At 41.4% G+C, this 23,649-nt stretch overlaps 1 protein-coding gene across 2 annotated transcripts in view; it reads right to left on the bottom strand.

Moving 5' to 3' along the window:
* The window catches only part of FARS2 (phenylalanyl-tRNA synthetase 2, mitochondrial), a 343,302-nt gene that overhangs the window by 298,875 nt on the left and 20,778 nt on the right, over nucleotides 1-23,649 (bottom strand). For both annotated transcript variants that reach the window (XM_082344586.1, XM_082344585.1), the window contains one exon: nucleotides 9,091-9,734. In XM_082344586.1, coding sequence (XP_082200712.1) covers nucleotides 9,091-9,711 — 621 coding nt within the window. In that variant the 5' untranslated portion in view covers nucleotides 9,712-9,734. Of the gene's footprint in view, nucleotides 1-9,090; nucleotides 9,735-23,649 lie in introns of those variants that run through there.

The following is a 23,649-nucleotide window of genomic DNA, read 5'->3' on the forward strand; positions in this document are numbered from 1 at the left end:
TAGGCAGGAAGGAAGGCTCAGCGTGAATAAACTATCACTTGCACAAGTGTATGTAATAGAAACACCCTGGATAACACTGACCCAGAGGAAATCATCAAACGAGGATAGAGACACGGAGGAAACAAAGCCTCTGCAGCCAAGAGTGGAGAGTAAACTGCAGAATGTCTGCCCCCTGCCCACCTGGTGCATTCGCAGGCTCCCTGCACAGGGCACCACCAGCGAGACAGGACAGGCATCTCCAGAGACCAAAGGAAAGTGGAGCTTCTTCGAGCACTGGTCCAGGTGTGTACTTTTTAATTAATATATTTAAATCAGATTAAATAGGTACAGGATTCATATGGGCTCCCTCCGGTGGGTCCAGCAACCACATGAAATCTGCTATCTTTTGCAAAAATAAATGTCTCAGTAAATGTTTTCAAAAACTTTAGTTTTGAAGCGATAGAACAGTGGTTCTCAAACTCTTCAGTTTCAGAGATCCTTCTACGCTCCAAAAAATCCATAACATCTTGATTCCTTTGCAAACACTGATGACGCCTGTGCCACCACCACTCGCCCTGCCTTCACCTCACAGGAAATCACTGTCTTGCTTTTGGTGTTTATCATTCCCATGTACTTTTTTCACACCTACCTACATATTTATGTAACAAAAAAATGGTGTGGCTGTGGTGTGCATGCATGTGTGTGCAGTGAGTAAGAGCTGGAGCTAGTGCACGCAGAGAGAGAGAGGGAGAGAGGCAGCACAAACTAAGCGCACAGTGAGAGCGCGTATTGTTAGGCATATTTTGAAATACCTATTAGAAAGATATCCTAGTTTAGTATCACTCATAATTTATCTGCTTCTCTCAACGTTTTATTAAAACCTCATCCAAGTTGACATGGGTACCTCTAGTTTATTTATGTTAACTGCTGTGAAGTACTCAATGTACATTTAGAGCCCATTGTCCTTTATTTGTAACACTTAAAAGAAAAACGCCAGATTCCAGAGCGCACAATTTGAGAAAGAAAAAAAAAAAAAAAAAAAAGGAAACTACCAAATAACTCTACAAAGTGGTGGCAAATACATACACTCCCCGTCGAAGGGTGTAAGATTTATGGTTCCTCTAGATACTTGGTACTGTCAAGATTATTAAGTTTTGCTAATCTAATCGGTTTGTAGGAATATCTGGTTGCTTTAATTTGCATTTTCTTATTTACCGATAAAACCGATCCTTGTTTACTGGCTGATCTCATGCTTCTTCCATCAACAGGCTGTTAATGTTCTTTGCCCATTTTTCTTTCTTAAAAAAAATTACACGATTGATTTATAAAAAGTGTATGTCATTTTAAGTAGTAATAAAAGCACATACATGTTTGCTCACCACCCATATCCATTTTCAGAAAAGAGAATAGAACCAAAAACTCTGCAGCCCCTTTCACGCCCTACCTGATCACAATCCCCTGCCACTCCTTGCAGAGGTAACAACCAAACTTAATGTTTAAATTATTCCCTTGCTTTCCATAACTTGTCCACATATGCACAAACCCCAAAATAATATATTGGTTAGTTGTGCCCATGTCTTAAACTTTACATAAATGCAATCATACAATGTAAGCGTTTATAACTTTCTTTGCCGAATGCTCCTTTCTGTATTCACTAATGTTAATGTATCTGGTTGTGGTTTATTCATTTTCACAGGCGTATGAACGCCACACCGTACTGACAGTGCTATGAGCATCCTCATCTATCCACTGACAGAAGCACTCAAGACGCACCTGAACTACACACTTGAGAGTGGGGTTCCAGGTGTGGGTTTTATACTCCCTCAGAGCATTCTCACGGCTCCACATATCGGCCAACTCTTGGTATTTCAGATTTTTCCCTACTGGATTCTTTCTATCATACTGAGACCTTTATACTTGATCAACACTAATCCTCTGTTAGTTACATGCACAGCAGATTTCTCCACCCAGCCTGACGCTTGCCCTTTAACTTCGTTTAAGAATTCTTTTATTAGGTGTAAGTTTTACCTTAACGCAGTCAACTTTAAAAATTTTCTTCCATTAAGGATTTTTCTTGTTTAGGAATTCTCGATTTAAGAGACTGTGTTCTACCCCCAAGGTGATAATAATAATCTCTTATATTTTCTTCTCAAGTTTTGAAGACTTCCTTTTCACAAATGGATTGTGAAACCATCCGGAGTTGAATTTTGCATTTGGTGTGAGGTAGAGACCAAGTGTTCTTTCCTCTATAGACAAGTGTCGCAGAGCAATTCATGTGGAATCCATCATCTCCCCACTTATTTAACATCACTTCCATTTTATAATGAAAACGAATTCCCAAATATGAGGAGAGCTGTTTCAAAGTTCTCTATTTGACTAAACTTGTGCCAATGCAAAACCATCTTAATAACTGGAGCGTTATGAGTCTTGATGCTTGGTAAGGCATGTCCCCTTACACTGGTGCTCTTAAATTTTTTTCTGGCTATTTGTAAACTTGCTCTTCCTATAAATTTGAGAATCAGTCCTTCAACTTCTCCAAAACACGCAGTAGACATTTTTATTAGATTTACGATGAATTTATAGATTGATTTTGGGAAAGCTGTCATCTTCATGAATCTAGGAACATGGTATATCGTTCCTTTGTCTCTTCTTCCTTTACGTCTTTTAATAACATCTGACAAATTTATCTACAAGTATCTTGAACATCTTCTGCAACAATGATACCTAGATACTTCGAAGTTTTAGGTGATGTTATGAATAAAATCTTTATTCCATTTTATTTTCTAACTGGCTATTACCTGTAGATAAGAAATATATTTTTGTATATTGTCTTTGTACCCAACAGCACTGCTGAACTCTCTTCTTAGCATTAATAATTGATCTGGATATTCTATTCAATTTCCTAGGTAGCCCATCATGTCATCTATAAATGAAGCAGCTTTATCTCATGTTTCCCAATGCTTAGATCTTCATTTCTCTTTCTGGTTTACTGCATAAACTAGAACCTCCCACACAGGTTGGCAAGTAACCCTGAATTGTTGCTAATTTGATGGGACTGTTTATAATGATTCACCACTAATTATGATGTATGCTGTGAGTGCTTGACAAATACCATTCATAATGTTAAGGAAGTTCCCTTCTGTTCCTAGCTTGCTAAAAGTTTTTATCATAAGATATTAATGTCATCAAATGCTTTTTTAACATCCTAAAACATTAAATGTCACCAAGTTATTTTCCCACATCTACTGAGGTGATCACATGCTTTTTCTCCTTGTATCAGTTAATATCGTATAATGTAATACATGCATAGTAATAATGTGGTAGGACACAATACTCCAACAAATTAAATTTGCAAACATTTCATTTAATAATTGTGTACCTGTTCATTAAAAATGAGAATAATCTGTGTTCATAAAGATGAAACCTCTAATATTATCTTTTTTATCTAATTTGTTATTAACAAGTCTAACGTGAAATGAGCTTGATAGGTCCCTCTTTTCCTATTTTTTGAGAAAGACTACAAGTCTTTCAGATTTTATAAAACCTCACAGTAAAATCATCTCAGAATGATGGAAGAGAGGCTATTAATTCTAGATTTAATCGGTTTCAGTTTTCTACTGGATGTAATCTGTGCTCACGCTCTAGTGTTTATCTCCTGCCTCCCGTTATTCTTTTAATCTTAATTGTTGTCTTCCCCATGAAACCAGGGACCTTCTCGTGACTGTGTGATACCTTCTTACAGCCCCGGATCCCAGTTCATGTTCAGCAAATTTTTTTTTTTATTGACAGACTGATCCCAATGTTTTCCTTCAGTCTTTTTCTTCCAACTTTTATTAGGAAAATTTCAAACATATGCAAAAATAGAAAGGATAATGTTGGATTCATCATGTATCCAACACCCGGCTGCAATAATTGACAATTCATGACCAATCCTCTTACATTCATCCCCAAACACCAAGCCCCCATTATTTCAAAGAAAATCCAGACATCGATCATTTTGCTCACACGTATTTCAGTATGTATCTCTGAAAGAGAATGACTGTATAAAAATATACTACCATTGTCATACCTTAGAAAAGTAAAAATAAATAACTCCTTAAATTCAAATATTCAGTTAGTGTTCAAATTTCCAATGGTCTCAAATCTTTTTTTCTTGAAAGATGTTTTCTCTTGATAGGATCTACACACTGTGATTGATTGAGATCTGTCCTTTTAACCCATAGGCACCATCTACTGTTTTTCCCTTTTGTTTTCCTTGCTTTTATTTGAAGAAACTGAATCATTTATCCTGTAGAGCAGTGCTTCTCAAACTGTCTACGGTAAAGAGACAGTTTTAGATTCCTAATCGGTCTCGAAATGATACACGGTGCTTAGATTTCTAATCGGTCTTGAAATGATACACGGTGCTACTGCACAAAACCGCCACCCAGACTAAGCACATGCAGCTCACCAAGAGCATCTAGGAACGCCTGGACTAGTCTACACGCAGGTCCACAGAAGTCCTCTGACAACAGGCTTGACTATGACGGTCTAAACATTTCTAATCACTTACTTCTGATTCTTGTACTTATTTCATTATGCAGATCTCATCTTGAGGAACATTGCTGTAGAATTTCGCCAGGCTGGATTTTGCTTATCACATCTACATGGTATAGTTTAATGTGTTTCTCTGTCCTCTGTATCTCCTATAAATTTGGTTGTTGGATCTAGCGATTTGAACTGATTTAGGTCCAAAGTTTTTGGCAGGACTTGAGAGGTGGCATTGCATTCTTCCATCAGGAGACACGTATGTCTGGCTGCCCCTCTTTCTGTGATGGTAGTGGCCACCGGTGAACAGTGTTGCCACCAGGACTTAATGTCAAACCCCTCTAGTCAATCTGGTTCCCACGGTTTGTTCTCTGGGAGACTCCTAAGGAAGTTCTCCCCTTCTCGGACCCCGGCTTCCCCCACTGCCTCAGTTTCTGACACAGTGCAGATCTGCCAGCCAGCGCTGAAGCGCTTAGCGAGACCCTGTCAGCCAGGGTGTTGGGGACTTGTCTGTGGTTTGGGGTTCTGCTATTCCAGGTGCTGTGTCTGTTTTGTAAGACTTGGGACTACTAAAAACTAAACAACCCACTTCCCACTTTTGACAACAACGCTGTTTGCTTTTAGCAGGGTTTTAATTTTTTTTAATAATACATTTAAAACAAAATGTATGGCCCATACTTTTTTTAGTTACATCCCGTCCATTTTGCTTTATTAATGTTAACTGTGATGGTACAACTTAAGTGGGTCGACCAAGTTCCTACGTAATAAAGTGACTATTTCCCCCACGCCCGAGCAGTTTGAAGTGAGTATTTTCATTGTTGGTGAGTGATAAGTAACTTCTGATACATCCTAATATTTCTCTTTAACCCATGAATCTATAGTTGTTAATTTTTAGATGGCTGAGGATATGGCAACTTTTATTATCCTTTTCTTACTGCTTTCTACATCAACTACATTGTAGTCAGGCATGGTTCTATTAATGTTACTGATTCTTTGACATTTGTTTATGACTTCAACTGTCAACTAGTACATGGGCAGCTTATTTTTTTTTAATAAATTTATTTATTTATTTATTTTTGGCTGCGTTGGGTCTTCGTTGCTGCACGCGGGCTTTCTCTAGTTGCGGCGAGCAGGGGCTACTCTTCGTTGCGGTGCGCGGGCTTCTCATTGCTGTGGCTTCTCTTGTTGTGGAGCACGGACTCCAGGCACGCGGGATTCACTAGCTGTGGCATGTGGGCTCAGTAGTTGTGACGCATGGGCTTAGTTGTTCCTCGGCATGTGGGATCTTCCCGGACCAGGGCTCAAGCCCATGTCTCCTGCATTGGCATGCGGATTATTAACCACTGCACCACTAGGGAAGCCCCTTATTTTTTAAGTTATTCCATGTGACTATATACCTCCAGCTCTTGGGTACAGGATTTATGTATGTGTCTGTCTGTCTGTACAAACACAAAGAAATACACACACATACACACACAGTTACAGAATTTTAAAAATAAACATAAATCAAGCCTGTTAATCATATTTTTCAGATTTCCTATATCTTTACTCATTTTGTCTGCTTAATCCATTGGTTTTTGATTGAGGTCATTTAAAATCTTCTACTATGATTATGAATTTGTCAAACTTAACTTTTATTTCTTCGGTTTTGGTTTCTCTATTACGGCTATGATGTTGGGCACATTAAAATTCCTAAGTCATAAAGCATCCTGGTCAATGTATTATCCCTCTTTATTCGTAGTTAATATTTTTTCCATATATTCTAGTCTATCTAATATTAATAATTGCTTTACCAGCTTTCTTTTAGTAAGTATTTGCTTGATATATATTTTTCCTGCCCTTTACTTTCAACCTCTGGTGTGATTTTGTTTCAGGTTTCTCTAATTGGAAAATGTCCAATCTGATAATGTATGTCTTTAAATTGGTAAATTTAACACATTTATATTTGTGAACACCGATACATCTTACCTTTTTTTGAAACACAAAAGGGTTTTATTCACAATTAATAGTTAAATAAAATATACATGGTCATAGTTCAGCCATTTCTATGTTTATCCTTGTTCCTTTACCCCATACCTCTCTATGCACTTTTCTCCTTGCTGAAATATACCATGTAGTGATGAAAACAATGATTACTGAGATTATGAAATAACAGGAAAACTTTAAAGGATGACAATATAGTTTTGTAAATTATATATGTAGCATGATTAAAACTATTGAAAAAAATCCTATTCATAGGGTAATAAACTGAAAGAAGGAAACAAATTTTTTTGAGATTTAAGATTAGGTCAGACTTAGTACCAACACTTTAGCTGAGGCCAGGAATCCACAAAACTCCACCCCTATCTCCCCCACACCGTTCCTGGAACTAAAGCCCCGCTTGGGTCCCAGGCAGCTCCTCTATGAAAAGCAACAGACCACAGTAGAACAGGTGAAGTTCAGGGTTTACTCGGCCACCAGCTGGCTGGGTAATACTGGGCAAGTCGCTAACCTACTGGGGCTTCCGATTCCTCGTGGTTGAAGTGGAAATAATCTGTCTCACAGGTTTTTATTACGAGGAGCAAACGAAATACGGCACGTGGAATTACTTTATCAAACTATATTCTTAGACACATACGTGTACGTGTGTGTGTGTAATCTTTCTAACTAGAAGCAGAATATACAGTCACATCATCTGAAAACAAGCCATGCCTGCTCCCCGCTAAACTGGACCAGACCCTGCACAACTGTGAAATGAGATGAGGTTAATTCCCTACTCGCTCCATTTCCCACCTTCTAAGGGAGCCTGGATTTTTTCCACCACTAAATCACCAGTGTGTGTCCCGCAGCCTCCTCTCCTCTGCCATTCCCACGGCTTGCAGGCTTACCAACCAGGGAGCACTGTCCTTTCTCATTTTTGTAATGAGACTGCCACTGCTGTGACCTGGACACCCTGTCACTGGTGTCGCACCTCTGCTGGCTCATTAACTGTAGGTGACATTCCATCACTTGGTCATATTTCCCAAACTTTGACCTGTCTTTGTCCATCTCCCTTTTGTTTCCTAATAAATCTGTATCCTTGTTAATAGTTATTACTCCTAACACAGAAAATAGTCAGCTTTTCCTAGTAGCAAAAGCGCTCATCTAAGCAGCTCTGGGATCAAGCTTGGATGGCCTTTTGTGTAAAGCTAATACCTATTTCTGAATTATCAAGAATTCCCAGAAGATAGCACATCCTGAAGCAAACGGTCCTCTCCTAAAACACGACTCATTTAACACAACAAATGATGGTTACTTATCAGCCTCAGGATCCTATACTGTTCCTGCTCATATCCGACAACCCACTTACCTGGTGTTTTGTGGGAAGGAGTTTTGTGACAATTATTCCTCCTGTTTCAATGAACATGTTTGGAAGAAGTACTAAAGGAGTAATGCCTCATTAATTCCATTTGTTTCTCACATAAAAACGGAGACGGTTTTAAAATATGTTAATGAAAGACAAGTGATATTGCACTTTTTTAGGAAATAGACTCAAGCTTTAAGAAATTTTCATAAATTGCCAAAAAAAAAAAAAAAGCTGTGCACAACATATTAGGATGTCAGCTAACAGATGCAAGGAGTTGGGTGCTTTTGAGAATGGCCGGAATATCAGATTTCCTGATCAAAAAGGCTCTATGCATCCAAACACATACTTCAAGAAGAGCAATAGGCCATGAAGAACCTAGTGGCAAGACGGGAATAAAGACACAGACCTACTAGAGAATGGACTTGAGGATATGGGGAGGGGGTGGGGTGAGATGTGACAGGGTAAGAGAGTGTCATGGACATATATACACTACCAAATGTAAAATAGATAGCTAGTGGGAAGCAGCCGCATAGCACAGGGAGATCAGCTCGGTGCTTTGTGACCACCTAGAGGGGTGGGATGGGGAGGGTGGGAGGGAGGGAGATGCAAGAGGGAAGAGAAATGGGAACATATTGTATATGTATAACTGATTCACTTTGTTATAAAGCAGAAGCTAACACACTATTGTAAGGCAATTATACTTCAATAAAGATGTTTAAAAAAAAAAAAAAAAAAAAAAGAAGAGCAATAATGAAGACGTCTCAAAAAGAAAAAATGTAAAGCACCCACAAGTGTAAAGCAGGGGACGGTAAGGAAAGCGTGTGGGACAAGAAGACAGCTTACAGTCTCAGCCACTAAACCACCAGTCGCCGGGCTACCTAAGAAATTCATTCGTGCCTAACACCCGGAACATGTAATTAACCTCCGCTAACTGAGATCTGGGGTAACCAGACCACGGGTCTCAGGGCTGCATCTCGAGTCATCCGGGATTGGGGTAACTGACTACCCACTCACAAGGAGAAACGCAGAGACAGGCACGTCGGGACTGGAAGGAAAAGGACAGACACGAGGCAGCAAAGGCCTGCCAACTCCTGCGGCTACTGACACAACGCATCAGCCAGGAAGCACTGAGCTCCGCCTGCACAGAGGACGCCACCCAGGATGGATAACGCGCGGGTGCCAAGCACGGTCAAGGACCCCGGGGGGCTTGGCTGAGATAAACCGCAGGGGCCTCCACGCCCGAGAGGGGCCGCACTCACCTGGTGCCGGGAGAAGAGCCGCACGCCCTCCAGCTGGTGGAACACAGGGTGGTGCTGGGCGTCGATCTGGTCGCGCCGGTACACGTCGCCCACCACCAAGAAGGCGTCCAGCCCCGCGCGCAGCAGGTCCCACTGGTGCGCGGACGTGTGCGCGCGCAGCATGTGGGTCGCGTTCAGGTAATAGCTGTCGCCCTTCTTCCGGCTGGGGTGGTCGGCCGGGACGAGCAGGCTGTCGAAGTTCTGCCAGGTGGTGACCACCGGGGAGAGGTCGTCGTAGACAGAGAAGAGGGGCGTCCCCGAGCGGCCCACGTACCGCGCGTAGAAGTGCTGCTTCACCCTCTCCTTGATCAGCCACAGCGGGTGATGCGGTCGGTTGTGCAGGTTCCTGCCCACCCTGGACAGGACCTTGCGGGACAGGTTGCTGTAGCCGTCCTGGGGGTAGGACTTGCCCAGTAGCTCCACCGCGCCGCGCGGCGCCCCAGGGGCTCCCCGGCCGGCGGGCTCCGGGGCAGCGGGCCTCGCGCCCAAGGCCTGATGCTCAGGGCCTCGGCAGACCCCGCTGGCCTTCCTCGCCAGGTGGACGCGCACCTGGGCAGCTCTCCTGAGAGCCCAGCCAACCATCGCAGCAACTTCTTTCACGGGTTCTGGAAAGAGCACACACATAAGCACCAGTCACGTTTCACTCTGCGGAAAGTAAGCGGGGGGCCCTGTCTCCCACCAGCTCCCCACCATCCTACTGACATCTGCCTCCCCTCCTCCACTCAGACAGAACAGCCAATTAAGGAAATCTGCCCAGAGAGGCTTATATTCTCTGCTTTACATCAAGAGAATCATGAACGTCATGTTTAGATCCCTAATCTCTAGTTGTCCTCCCCTTGACATTTAGATGCATGAGTGTAAAGAAAATTTCCTTTATCAGGTCACATCATGTCCTGGACCCCTCACGTTGAATAAAACTATCAGTGTGATGACTTCCTTTCTTTTTCAATTTATTTTATTTTATTTATTTTTTATTTTTTGTTTTTGGCTGCGTTGGGTCTTTGTTGCTGCGCACAGGCTTTCTCTAGTTGCGGTGAGCGGGGGCTACTCTTCGTTGCGGTGTGCGGGCTTCTCATTGCGGTGGCTTGTCTTGTTTGCGGAGCACGGGCTCTAGGCATGCGGGCTTCAGTAGTGGTGGCACGCGGGCTCAGTAGTTGTGGCTCACGGGCTTAGTTGCTTCATGGCATGTGGGATCTTCCCGGACCAGGGCTGGAACCCGTGTCCCCTGCATTGGCAGGCGGATTCCTAACCACTGCACCACCAGGGAAGTCCCATGACTTTCTTTTATTTTGATTACTTTTGGGGGTCTCATTCCTTAAAGGAAGCCCATGATTACATCCACGTCTCTGAAGGATGGAAGGAGAATGTTTGAAATGCCATCCTGCCCATTTCATCCTCATAACCACCAAGTTCTGCTCACTCCTGACAAAATGTGACTTCTGGATTAGTTCAGCATATTATAAGATGACATGAACAACACTTTTCTTTTGAATGTTTCCAATAAAATACACCAATTTAGGTAATGGTTATTTTTATGTGATTTTTAAAAAATAAAAGTGAAAAACTTAAGGCAATATTACACAGAGTGATAGACTGTACCAGTGGACAGCTGAAGTTATTTTTATAGATGCAAATCTTTTCTGTCCTCACATCTGGTCATGTCATTTAAACTTAATACCATTGCAGGATCCCATCAATTACATGTCTCTTTTGTAAAAGAGCAACTTTCTACTGGGCACCCACAGGAAACCAGGAGCAGGACTAAACTCACTTGGGAAGAGACACAGAGCAGCCAGGACACAGCGTATTGACCAGATCTTTTTTTTAATGCCCAGAATTTAATAAGAAGAGGACCAGATTTCACAGCTGGAACTCACTCATAGGCTGTTCACATCAAAAATGAGGTGACAAAGATCCAGGTATAGCGGCCCAAACTCTAAGGTACAGGGAGTGTTAAGACAACACTGAAGGATTCTGGATACTTCCCCGCTGGCCCACGAGCAAGTTTAAATTGACTCGGGGATCTCAGGCATGAAGATCTTTAGAGGTCAAATCCCTAGGTTCATAAAAAATTTACCATGAACTTAAATCTGCCAAATACATCTTCTAAAACTTGGCATTTTTACCCACTGGGCTACTATAACGCATACAACTAGGTAGTGATTTGACGTCCAGGACTCTGCGATCATACCAAGAAATACATAACTTCATGCTAATAAACTGCATTAGGAGGGAATGACATTGCTCCAAGAGACCATCCAAAGCACACCTGGTACGTACCCAGACAGCACAGCCCACTCAGCTTATGGAACCGAGACCTCCCAGATCCGAGTTAAATCATGCGTGACACCTGGGGACAGCCCCTTTGTCTGAGACGGCCGTCACGTTAGAAGCTTTCAGAGATACCCAGAAACTGTCTGGGTTTATTCATTTATGGCACTATTTTGTCAGAGCTGTTGCGAAACGTGTTTTTGGCTGCACTTCAACGGAAATGTGTCTTCCCCTCCACAGTGCTCAGTGGCCTGTCACTGCAGTGGATATACATTATAAATATGCCCGTGCCGCCTCTTGCGTCTCAGCACTAAGTCACGCTGGTAGGTTGTCAGCGACCCAGCTCAGCGCCCTTGGCAAGACACGACCCAGCTCAGCGCCCTTGGCAAGACACGACAAGCATCTCTCCCTTCCAAAGCCATGTGCTGTCACCAAGCTCAGGATTCTTCCAGGGAAGGTGCTCCTGAGGCCGTACTCATGGGCTGCCGACCTCCCTTTCTTCTGTTTCTGCTCCACGCATGCCCACACCCACCTGCACCCCCAGGCTCTGCTCCCACCGAGGTGCTCCATCCACACATCCCTTCTTGGTTCTCCTGACCCCACCCCTAGCTTGCTAAGGAAAGTTTACTTTTCTTGTCCTTGCTTTCAGACTTCTTAATCTATCTGCTCAGCCCTCATCTGTCATTTCTCCCCACCCAAAACAATTTGTTGTTTCTATGCTAGATTTCCCACTGCCATCTGAAAAGTAAATGGCTTTCTTCTTTCCTCTGTCAAGTTTCTCTGTGAGAAAGTCCATCTGGAAAATACAGGAGACCCAGAAAGATAATGCCGACCATGGTCCTGCCTCTATGGAAAGTGGTTTTCCATTTCATCCTTCCAACAACTCTGTGAGGCAAGTATTACTCTTATTATTTTATAAAGAATCTAGGCCTCAAATAGATCTTGCAACTTGCAAAAACTCATACATCTACCTGTGGACAAAGTTCAGAATTCTGAGCAACTCAATTATTTCTCAGTCAAAACAGACCCAACACTGTTACGTTCAAATTACTTCTCTGTAATTACCTATCTTAACTTCTACCTTATCTGAGCAACTTAGATTATACCTCAATGCATTTTAAATACATGCATGAATAAATCAAAGAAAACACATTCGCTTAGATGGTGGAAATGAAATACCATTCAACTCAGGACCTGCGGGCCAAACCTGCCCATGCCCTGTTTTTGAAAATAATGTTTGGAAGAACCCAGTGATGCCTATTTGTTTACATATTGTCTGTGGAGGCTTTTCCACTACAAAGGCAGAGCTGAATAGTTGATTGTACCGCCCACAAGGCCTAAAATACTTATTATCTTGTCCTTTACAGGAAAAGTTTGCTGAGCCCTGTTTTAGCTTAACTCACTGAAAAGTTCTTCCACATTACTAAGAATATCTTCTGGTCACAAATATATGTAGATTATAGAGCCACTGAAAGTAACAAACGTACAAATGTGAACATTAAATGTGTTAACTTTGGCACAGAAGCGACAGTGAGACGGACCGTGAAAAGAGTCAGTACAACATCACGGGCAAAGGCCACACTGAGCAGAGACACCCATGGGCTGTGACCCTAGGCCGGCCACTTGGATGCTCTGTGTATTATCCTTGGACACAGCATTTGACTTTTTTCGGCCCTCAAGTTTCTCATGTATCGATACAGAAAATAACACCTACCTCATAGTAAAAGGATTACACCACATCCTGTTCATAATGTACTTAACTCATTGTCCAGTAGGTAAGACACAAGATAAGTTGAATTAAAGGTTAAAAATGGCCCACAGACTTCTAGAGACCAGGTAACAGAGAAAGCAATACCACTGAGACAGAGAACATGGGATGAATTTTGTTTGTCCAAATTACTTCCACATGTGTGTCTTTGGTTCGAGAGGGAAACAACTTTGGACGTGTTGAAGTTAAGTATGGGTGACAGAGCCCTCTTACAATTTCTAGGACTCAGTCTGAGGTTTGGAAATAAGGTAAGAGGTCAGTACTAGCAATGGAGACCTTGGGATTTGTTTGTATAGAGCTAAGAGTTAATGTCGTAAGGATGTATAAAAACCCATGGGAAAGTGAGAGTAAAAGCAGAAATGGGCAAAAGACAGAGCTCTTGGCAATTATCCTCTTTAAGGGAAGGGGATATAAAGAGTAAGAGAACCAAAGGGTTCTCACAGAAGCCTAGGACAGGAAGTTTCTAGAAGGAAACCAAGGTCATTTCTGAACCAAGTGCCACTGTATATACAATTCTTAATATGCTGTATTATTACCGACTGTCTGTCTTCCTGCTAGACTATGTGGTTCTTGAGAGTAGAAGACACACAACCCCTCTCTTTCCCAAATGTCCGTGCACTCAGAGGCTAGCACTACACCTGACACCAGGCGGAAGAGGAAGGGAGAAGGGAAAGAGGGAAAACAGAAAAGGATGGAAAGGAAATTGGTCAACAGGATCAAATGTAGCAAAGATGTTAGGCAGGGGGCAAAGTAAAGAACTATTTGACAAGATGACCATCCACAGGGCAATTTCAATGGCTGGGTGAAGACAGAAGTCAGATCATAATGGGTTTGCATGAATGGAACATATAAAAATGAAGGAGGTTACCAATGAGAAAATGGATTAAAAATATTTTAAAACTTCTGAGACCGAAAGACGGGAAGTTGAGGGAACTTTCAATAGATGACCCTGATCCCCCAAGGAAAGGTTTAGACTTATAAAGAAAAATATTCTGTACAATCTCAACATTCACCAAGTAAATGTGATTTTGTTTGTTAGAATGAATGAACTTGGCAGCGGTTTAAACAGTCCTTCCTTCAATCTCCCTCAGTCTTGTGCGTAAAGGAGAAACTAAGTAGAGGTAATTTCTCTAAAGCACAATTAGCTTACCGGAAAGGGCCATGGTACCCAAATGTGACCCACATGTGGTCACAGCCACGCAAAAGAGATCAGGTGCGTCCCATTAACCTGCAGAGGCAGGGCTGAAACAGCATCTACCCAGAAAAATGAAGCTGGGCCCAGTCAACACACAGCTTATATACTGTACTGGACTAAATAATGGCAGGGAAACAGCCAATTTCCATTAACTTTTGCTCATAAAGAGCGGGCAGAGAGTATGTTTTTGTTGCTGCTGAGTAGACAAATGCAAAGAAGATGTCTATGAAAGGCCGTTCCCTGTGTCACCGGTGGAAGCGTCACTGGTACCGCCTTTCTGGGCAGCCATTTAGCGCTAGCAGGAGACTCAAACCTGTTCATACCCTTTGGCACGGTAACTACCCTTCGAGGAATTATCACAAGAAATAATGTAAATGAAGACAGAAGTGAAACACAAAGAAGTTTCATTACAGTGTGATTTATAATACAGAAAAATTACGAACAACATAAACTTTCCCCAGAGAGGGGGAAATTAAGTAAATTATAGTAGAACCATACAGTAAAACATTGTGCGGTCATGAAGTATAATGGTTGCAAAGAGTTTTAATGACATAACTACATACTTACAGAGTGATAAAGAGAATATAAAAATGTATGATATGATCTTAACTATGTAAATATCTATATATCTACCTATAAATACACACATACTGTATTTAGAAACCGTGGAAGAACTATGCAAGATTCAATAGCTATAATCCCTGGTCCTTATTTTCTATTTTCTATTTTTATAGTTCTAAATTTTCTAAATGGACATCTATTACATTTTTATTAAACTTGTTATTTTGAAATAGTTGAATTATTATAAGAAAAAGTTATTTAAAAATATGGCGAGTTGAGTTCTAGCCATTTTAATAGGTTGTATTAAACCCATTTATAATTGTATCAAGAATAACGCCAATATATAGACATATATACACTACCAAATGTAAAATATATAGCTAGTGGGAAGCAGCTGCATAGCACAGGGAGATCAGCTCGGTGCTTTGTGACCACCTAGAGGGGTGGGATAGCGAGGGTGGGAGGGAGACGCAAGAGGGAGGGGATATGGGGATATATGTATATGTATAGCTGATTCACTTTGTTATAAAGCAGAAACCAACACACCATTGTAAAGCAATTATACTCCAATAAAGGTGTTAAAAAACAATAACAAAAAAACAAAAACAAACAAACAAAAGAATAATGCCAACATAAACGCAATGCTGCTGTATCTTAATTAATTGCATTCAGTGACCAGGTAAGAGATTACTTTTAACAACACAGGTGTCCACTTCGGAAAGAAATGCACAACGTGAGAGCTGTGAGTTTCAGTTTTAACTGAGGACTTACTGAGGACTGCGGCCCAGGAGACATTCGCTCAAGTGACTCTGAGAAACTGCTTCTAAGAGATAGAGGGAGAAGCCAATATACACGCGATTTTGGTGAAGGGGTACGTGCAATCAAGCATACATCTCGCTAGAAGGTTACCGCTAGTCACAAAGAATATTATTTCAGTTAATGAACTGTAAGTGCTTTTCTAAGTATGGGAAGATGCAAGAATACAGTTCATAAAACATTTCTCCTGAAATATTTCTAACTATCTAGGGGCCGATAGGCCCAAAATATTGCCTGTTTTCCCGGCACACAGAGTGCTTCATTCTGATCTTCACCCTGCATTCCTTCCAGGGTGTACTGTATTGTAATTTTTTTTTGGCTGCATGGCATGTGGAATTTTCCCTGGCCAGCGATCGAACCCGTGCCCCCTGCACTGGGAGCACAGAGTCTTAACCACTGGACAGGTCAGCAACTGCAGTGGATAATGACATGATACTTGTAGAACAGGACGGTGGGCAACATTCTTTGTTTTCCACAGATGAAATGCTTGATATATAAAAAACTTCTTTGCCTTTCCAAATTCCTTTCCCTAGCTATAAATCAACTGTCAGAAGCACAATGCCAATCACTGAATGCTTTTTTCCCCAAGACATTCAGATTTTCTAGGAAATTGATAATACTGGCTCTTATGCCAAACAGATGTTTCTCAATGATACCTGTTAATGAAATCTTTAATACACGTTAAAGCTAAAATGTTACACTGTCTTTTAGTAAGAAAAAAATCTTTCTTATTTCTAAGGAAAATAGTCACTAAAGCTTAGTTCAGTCTAAGCTAACACCTATGCTACATGCGCAGCTCACTGTATGGGGCTGCAAGAGGATCTCAGAGAAGTACAACAGCAAGGCTATAGCCGTGGTGATCGTCAGCCTCAACCTGGGCATCTGATGATGGGCCTGGAACATCATCCTCAAATGATGGGCCCCCCGGCACACGGCCTTTAGGAAGGCTTGTTTGTCTCCTGACACTTTAATATGGGTTTCTACCCTCATTAACATAAACTCAGGGGTAGTAGAAAAGGGCTTGTTCTACGAATAACAATAGACACCCATTTTTCAGGAACTGAGAACAAAACTGAACATTACAACAAAAGAATGCCCCTATGTGTTACAGATTACAGTCAGAAGGGTTTTAGGAGCTACGTGCTAGGAACAATGGAAGAAGACCACATATATATTTCTTATTGTAAATCCCACTATCACACCTACATTCATGATGCCACCCTCATCCTCATCACTACTCTCCTCACGCTTGTCTGAATTTAATACCATTCCAGCAATTCCCCCTTCATTCAAGGAATGCACAAGAGGTGCAACATTACCAAATTCAGCTTTTATTCAACTTATTTACTACGCTGGCTGATCAACTTCCAGCAGCAGAAGAGAAATGTGGATAATCTCTTCATTAGTGACATGAAATCCTTCAATGTCTTCTCTGTGGGTTCATGGTCAAACCTCATTGTGGTCCAAAGTCAGTGCCAAGCATTTCTTAGTGTTGATTTATCAGCTTCATTTCCAGCATTAGCAGCTGCAGAAACAGCATTTTAAGACTGAGTTCTTTCAGGTCTTGGAACTTCAGGAATCCGTTAACTACAGCAAGCAGTTTTATTTTACTGTGTAATGACTGTATACTTGTTCTTCAGGGCCATAAAATTCCTTGGTCACCAGGCTCCGTTACAGATGTCATGCTGTTGAGTAGGCAAATGTCAAAAATACTGCTTTTCACAAGAAGTTGAAAGTAAGGCTGTAAGCAACTTTAGGCAGGAAAGAGCTCTCTACGGGGAAGAGGCCCTTTCGTTTTGTCACTAACCTTAAATCAGGCACCCCCATGCTCTACTCATCTCAGGCCCTAGCACACCTTTCAGATCTTTTGACCACACAATACCTTGCCTAACCTGTTGGTTCTTTCCATAAATCAGAGGACTAGAAATGAAGAATAATTAATTAACAGATGACCAGATCTCTCCCCTAGCTTCCGTTTCAGTAATCTCGCAAACAAACTATGTGAACAAGATAGCATCTAAAGAAAAATCACAAGTCAACAAGCCTGTACACAAGCCTGCAGACAGTGGGGGATGGTGATGACAGTGAACCACCATCTCAATGATTAACTGAGATTACTTCCCTTTTTCTCTTTAAAAACTTTCATGGCCGAGCAGAATATTTATTCAGATATGGCTTTGGGTGAACACAACCACCTTTCCTGCCCCCTCTTGGCTTCCTTCCCAGGACACACACCATGTTTCACTTCTCAGGCACCTACGTGTTAAGGAGTGACCCTAGGATTTTGGGTCCTTCCATAAATAGCATTTTCTTTAATTCTGCTATATCAATATGGGTATGTTAACAGGCTTTTTGCAATTTTAATTACATGACAAAACAGTAATTGGGTTCAATTAAAGTGTTTTCACCTCTCCTATCTCATAGGTGATATTAATCAGAAGGGAAATGTAATTTAATATGGTGGAGAAATAAAATACATCACGTTATGTTAGTAGAAGCCAGCTCTGAATTCAGGAAAATCTATATCAAAATATTTATACATTTTAGAGAAACAGAGAAGATTAGGCTACATAATGTTTATATAACCTAAACCGAAGGAGTTAAAGAAGCCAAGTGCACAGTTGAAACTTGGTCAAATAGGGCAAAGGTCTTACAAGCCCAGGCCCGGTCCTGATGACCCGGCCAGAGTTCTGTCCTCGGGAGAGCGGGACCATAAGGAAAAGGGCCACGTGCAAATGAAGCCGGTCCTCAGAGACAAGGCCACACATTATCTGGCTAGCTCCACCTTGGAGAATAACTAGGGGGTTATTCTGGGAGGGGTCTTGTGCAATACACAATGAATAAGACCACCGAGAGTCCAGTCTGGATGTGCAAAAGAACAGAAGATATGGTTTCTACAAATTCTGGAACTAACTGGGCACCAGGAAAACTTATCTCCTGCTGGCTTGGTTGAAGCCAATGTAAATTACCTAGATGTTTAATATAGAAATAGTCACACTTTTCGTGCCAAATGAACCTAGTGGTGAGTATCTGTGGACATATACATCTCTCCCACTAGAAAATAGCCAATAGAGGGTCAAATGGACACTGCGTTTTGAAATCAGTACCTTGCAGTAACATGAAATGCCTAGGAGAATGTTTTAACACACAGTTATACTAAGAGCGTCCCATACTCTTTCCTTGAGTTTTGTGCATTTGGACACAATTATCATTTTTCCCAGCATCTGGTGTGCCTAATTCCTAGCTATGATTGTGGGCACTGATACCAACAACTTTGCTTTTGTACTTTGGGTACTTTAACACTGAAGAGAATAAAGTATACATAAACTCTTTCCTCTAAAGATTTACCACGGAGATGCGTTTTTCTGATTGATTCAGGAGCATGTAAGTAACAAAAGGGAAGCCCCCAAGGCAGAAAGCTGTAGCTCCAGAACGCAGGAGGGTCTACTGCTCAGAAATACCAGCAGCCCTTTACCATTCACAAATGCTCTTACCTCGCGCGAATAAATGAATGCAATTCTTCCCTCCAATGACTATTTATCCACCACCGGTTTCAGCAACGTATTTAAGGCATAGCTTAAAGCCACCAGCACGAAATTGGCACTGGACTTTGCGGCCTGGGGCACATGGCTTCCACGGGTTGGCAAGGCCCAGCTGCTGTATAAATGAGCACACCACTTGTCAAGACCGTGACGCAAGAACCTGGCAGCTCCGCTCGGAGGGCAGGCCCGACAAGGGACAGGGCCAGGGCCAACCGATCAGAGAGCCCGAGAAACCCCCTGCCACCGCAGCCTTCTTTGGTAATAGGCACCTTTCGTGTAGATAATGTCTTTGATTAAAATTAAGTCTAAGGGGGAAAAAAAGGAGTGAGGAAAGCAATTCTATAGACAATCATTATCTGAATATACAAGGCCATGTTCCCATTCAGAAGACATGTCTTTTCATCACTATAATTCAGTGGAGAAATGACTAGCAGTACCATTCTCTGCTCATAAATGCCGTGTTTTCAAGAATGAGAGATTGGAAAGTGTTCTGTCGTGCTGGAAGCTTCTTAATTATTCAAGAATAGAGGAGTACTCAAGAGAAAAATCTCTTATGATGGACACAGAAACAAATGGAAAAACACAACTTTTTAAAGGTTTTTAAAAACACAAATCAATGTACTCAGTTTCAAGAGAAATCAGTTTTGCTGTCATAAGTCAAAAGGTTAAAATCTGTAATTAAGCAAATGCATGAGGGAATGACTGCAGACAAAAGACCCTACAAAATTAACTTGAAGGCTGGCTAATAAGTATCTAAAGATGTCACCATACTTGGAATTGTAGTCAGACTCCCAACCACTCTTTCACAAATTTTCACTTAAGAAAAATATCATGAGTTAAAATTAAGTCCATGTTACCAATACCCATTAGTATGAATGAATACTTTCCTAAATATGCCAGGGAAAAAATTCCTCTCATGCATATAAAAAAATAATACACACAAACACTATAAAACAAATATACCGAACTCATCCTTAACGCTCTTCAGCATCTCATCAAAGTCAAGTGAAACATCAAAACTGCTGACTAATCTCAACTTAGGTCAACCTACTAGTCATCATTTATTTTTGTTTCTAATGAAAGGTATTTACGGTCGTTCCACATATTACACATTTGGAGAATGACAGCATAATTAATTACCCACTAAATTCAGCATTTAAAATAATGTGTAATAACCCTAATGTATGTGTACAGAATAGTCTTTAAATAAAAAATACTCAGCTAATGAAAAAGACTAAAGTATTCGCCCAGAAATACTTAGCAAGCCGAATGGCTATGGCAAGTAAAATTAAAACTTGTTTTAAATCAACTCACTAAACTGCATATTAAAAACTATTTTAGGTAATTAGAAATATTACTGTTACATAGAAGACACAGCCTCCAGGTTAAAAGTTCTTCTCTCCTAAATATTCTAAATAAAATGATTTTATCTAAGATCCTCCAAATAAAGACGCTGCATATAAAATCCTGGAGTCTTGGCTACAGTGGAGGAAAGAGTCTTTCTAGCACACAAAGACTTCGCCAGCCCTTAGCTCCATAATTATATTTTTGTTTGTTTCTGTATTTATTTATTTTTATATGTTATTGAAGTATAGTTGGTAGCTCCATAATTATTAAGTAGACGCTAACAGCCTGAAACACTGCCTACAAATGGTGACATAACATCACCTCCTCTCTGAAGCCTTTTCTTTATTCTTCTTCTTTCTTTCATTTAATCCTCTTGACAACACTATGACAGACATAAACTAATTTGCCCAGGGTTGTGCCTGCCAACTGAAGACTGCATCAGGGCCCAAGCCCAGGCCACCTGCCTATCACCCGGTCCCAGGCTGCCTCTGCCAGGGCCACTGCTTGTCCTCTCCTGATAAACACCAGCCGACTTTGCTTTTTTCAACAAATACAGTCCTGAGAAGCTCCTTGTGGGATTTCTTTTCAAACCGAAACACATCTTCCCATTGACATGATCCGTAATTCCAGAGATGTTTTATCTCTATGAAACCAGGTCTTGCCCTTCACACTCCGCTCAGACAGAACTGACCCATCTCTTCTTTCTTCCCCAAAAGCACATAAAACACTCACTGCAGCCACCAATCAGGATGCTGCTCCATCCGTTAGATCTTAAGCTACCGGAGGACGGGGACAATGCTTCTGTCCTTAAGAAGAATGTTTCCCCAAGTCAAACGAGTAACCCCCACTAGCAATATCCACGTTGTGTATTTCCATATCACTGTTTCACTACGAGAAGACACTATTCGATAACTCACAGTGAGATTTCACCTGCCTGATCCTCTCCCCACAGCAGACCTAATGATAAAAGTCAAAGCACAGCACTGAGGTTCACTCAGCAAGTCATTCACAAGGGTGGAAATCAAACAACACTCCTTAATTCTTAATGCAGAGAAGGCGGTCGTGTGCCTCCTAAATCATACTCTGAACATCGTGGCGAGATGGCAGAAGGTGAAATTTAGGCCTACGTGTCAGGTTCCATCAGCCCTAATCAGCCACAACCCGTCCTGATTATATTGTGCTCTCTGCTAAAATCCCCTGTAAAACACATAGTTCTGCATTTTTCTATAAGTTTTGTAAGTTTTAAGGATTAGCTAGTACATGAAAGCATTGAATTCAAATTGCAAAATATCTGGGTCATGAAAACAGTGAAAATACTACACAGTCAATTCTCACTTGTAGAGGCAGTTCTGATCTAGAACATCTCTGAGAACACCGAATCAACGGACACGGAACCACTGCTCCTCGGGGAGAGAGAGTTAGTGTCCTGCGAGGCCCTGCTCACATTTCTGTCAACTCATCAGTACCTAACCTTGGTTTATGTGTCTTTCTGTTTAAAGACATCTTATGTAATATATACGGTTGATTCATTAACACTGACCTCACAGCCAACTGCACCGCAGCTCACGCCTGAACGAAGTTCATCTCACACACGCATGTTCCCCACAAGGCATGTCACAGCCTTCCTGCTCTCAGGGACACTAGACAGCACTTCAGCACTAGGCCTGGGGGCCATTTAAACAGCAAAATCACCCCCAAAAAGCACAAAAATACACAAAACACGGCACTAAATAGATGGCAAAAAAGATACTTATTTACGTAGGAGCTGAAATGAGAAGGCAGACCACCTCTTTGTCCGACCTCAGCTGGGAACATGTGGGTAGGAGACTCTGGTTTGTGACGTTCTGCGCGTGTCCTCAAATGACCATGAAAGCCCCAGGAGTGCTGATTTTGAGGTTATAAATAAATTCTAGCAACTAGGCAAATTCACAAATACAAAATTGGTAAATAATAAAGACTGCATGTATGTCAAGAAATTACTAACAGTAGATGCCTCCAAGGAAGGAAACTGGGTGGCTGGGAGACAGAGGTAGGAGAGAAACTTTTTTTTACTATACAGCATCATATAACCTTTTGAATTTTGTAGGGTGTGTGTGACAGAGAGGAATTTATGACCTATGCTCAGAGAAAAGAGCATTGAGTATATTAGTAATCTAAAAAAAAAGTAAAACTAAGGTTTGGGTTCCAATAGTAAAATGACAACCAAATAAAATTAAGAATAAGAAAGAATGAAAGTAGAAAAAAATGAATTCAAAAATGGAAAAATCACAAATATTTGGAGTTTCTCTGCATTGAAGAAACTGAGAGCAGACTCTCATAGGAGGGACCGGCACAGAGGATTATCTATTTGAAAGCGAAAAAATCCCATGACCTTAGGTTCCCTTAGGAGGGGGCTAAGGGGAGGATGATACAAAATGAAGATATTTTGGAAATAATTATGTAGTAAGCAATGAGCTTTACACGTACGCTAATTATAGGAAATTTACACTTATGATTTTAAACAACACTGAAGATGATTTATGTAGGACGGTGGCTCTCAAAGTGTGGTCCCAGGACCAGCTGCACCAACATCACTAGAGAAGCTGTTAGAAGTAAGACTCTGGCCTCACCCCTGACCCAGGAAATAGGGACTTGGGGCAGGGCCGGCAGGCTTCAGGGGGATTCTGATGCCAGGAAAGGCTGGAGAACCACTGGTACAGAAATACCGTGAAATGTTACTATAGTATTTCACAGAGGCGATAAACAAAATTTAAACTTTTCTCAATGACAATGGTCATCCTTTGGAAAGGCTATGGCTACTCTGGGCCATCATACAGTTTTTTGTTGTTTTTAAATTTGTTTGCCTCCTTCTTGGATTTCCATTGGCCAGCAGATCCTCTACCACTGTAAGAGTAGTACTGAAAGCTCTGCCATCCTCTGTGAACTTGAGGCTTCCACTCTGTTGTAAGCTGCGCGGAAGCAAAACAATTCAGCTCATTAGAACTGAATACCAAGTGTGAATAAGGCTGGGTGCGGGCCTA

Source organism: Balaenoptera borealis (assembly GCF_965194805.1).
Source record: "Balaenoptera borealis genome assembly, chromosome: 12".
Taxonomy (NCBI): Eukaryota; Metazoa; Chordata; class Mammalia; order Artiodactyla; family Balaenopteridae; genus Balaenoptera; species Balaenoptera borealis.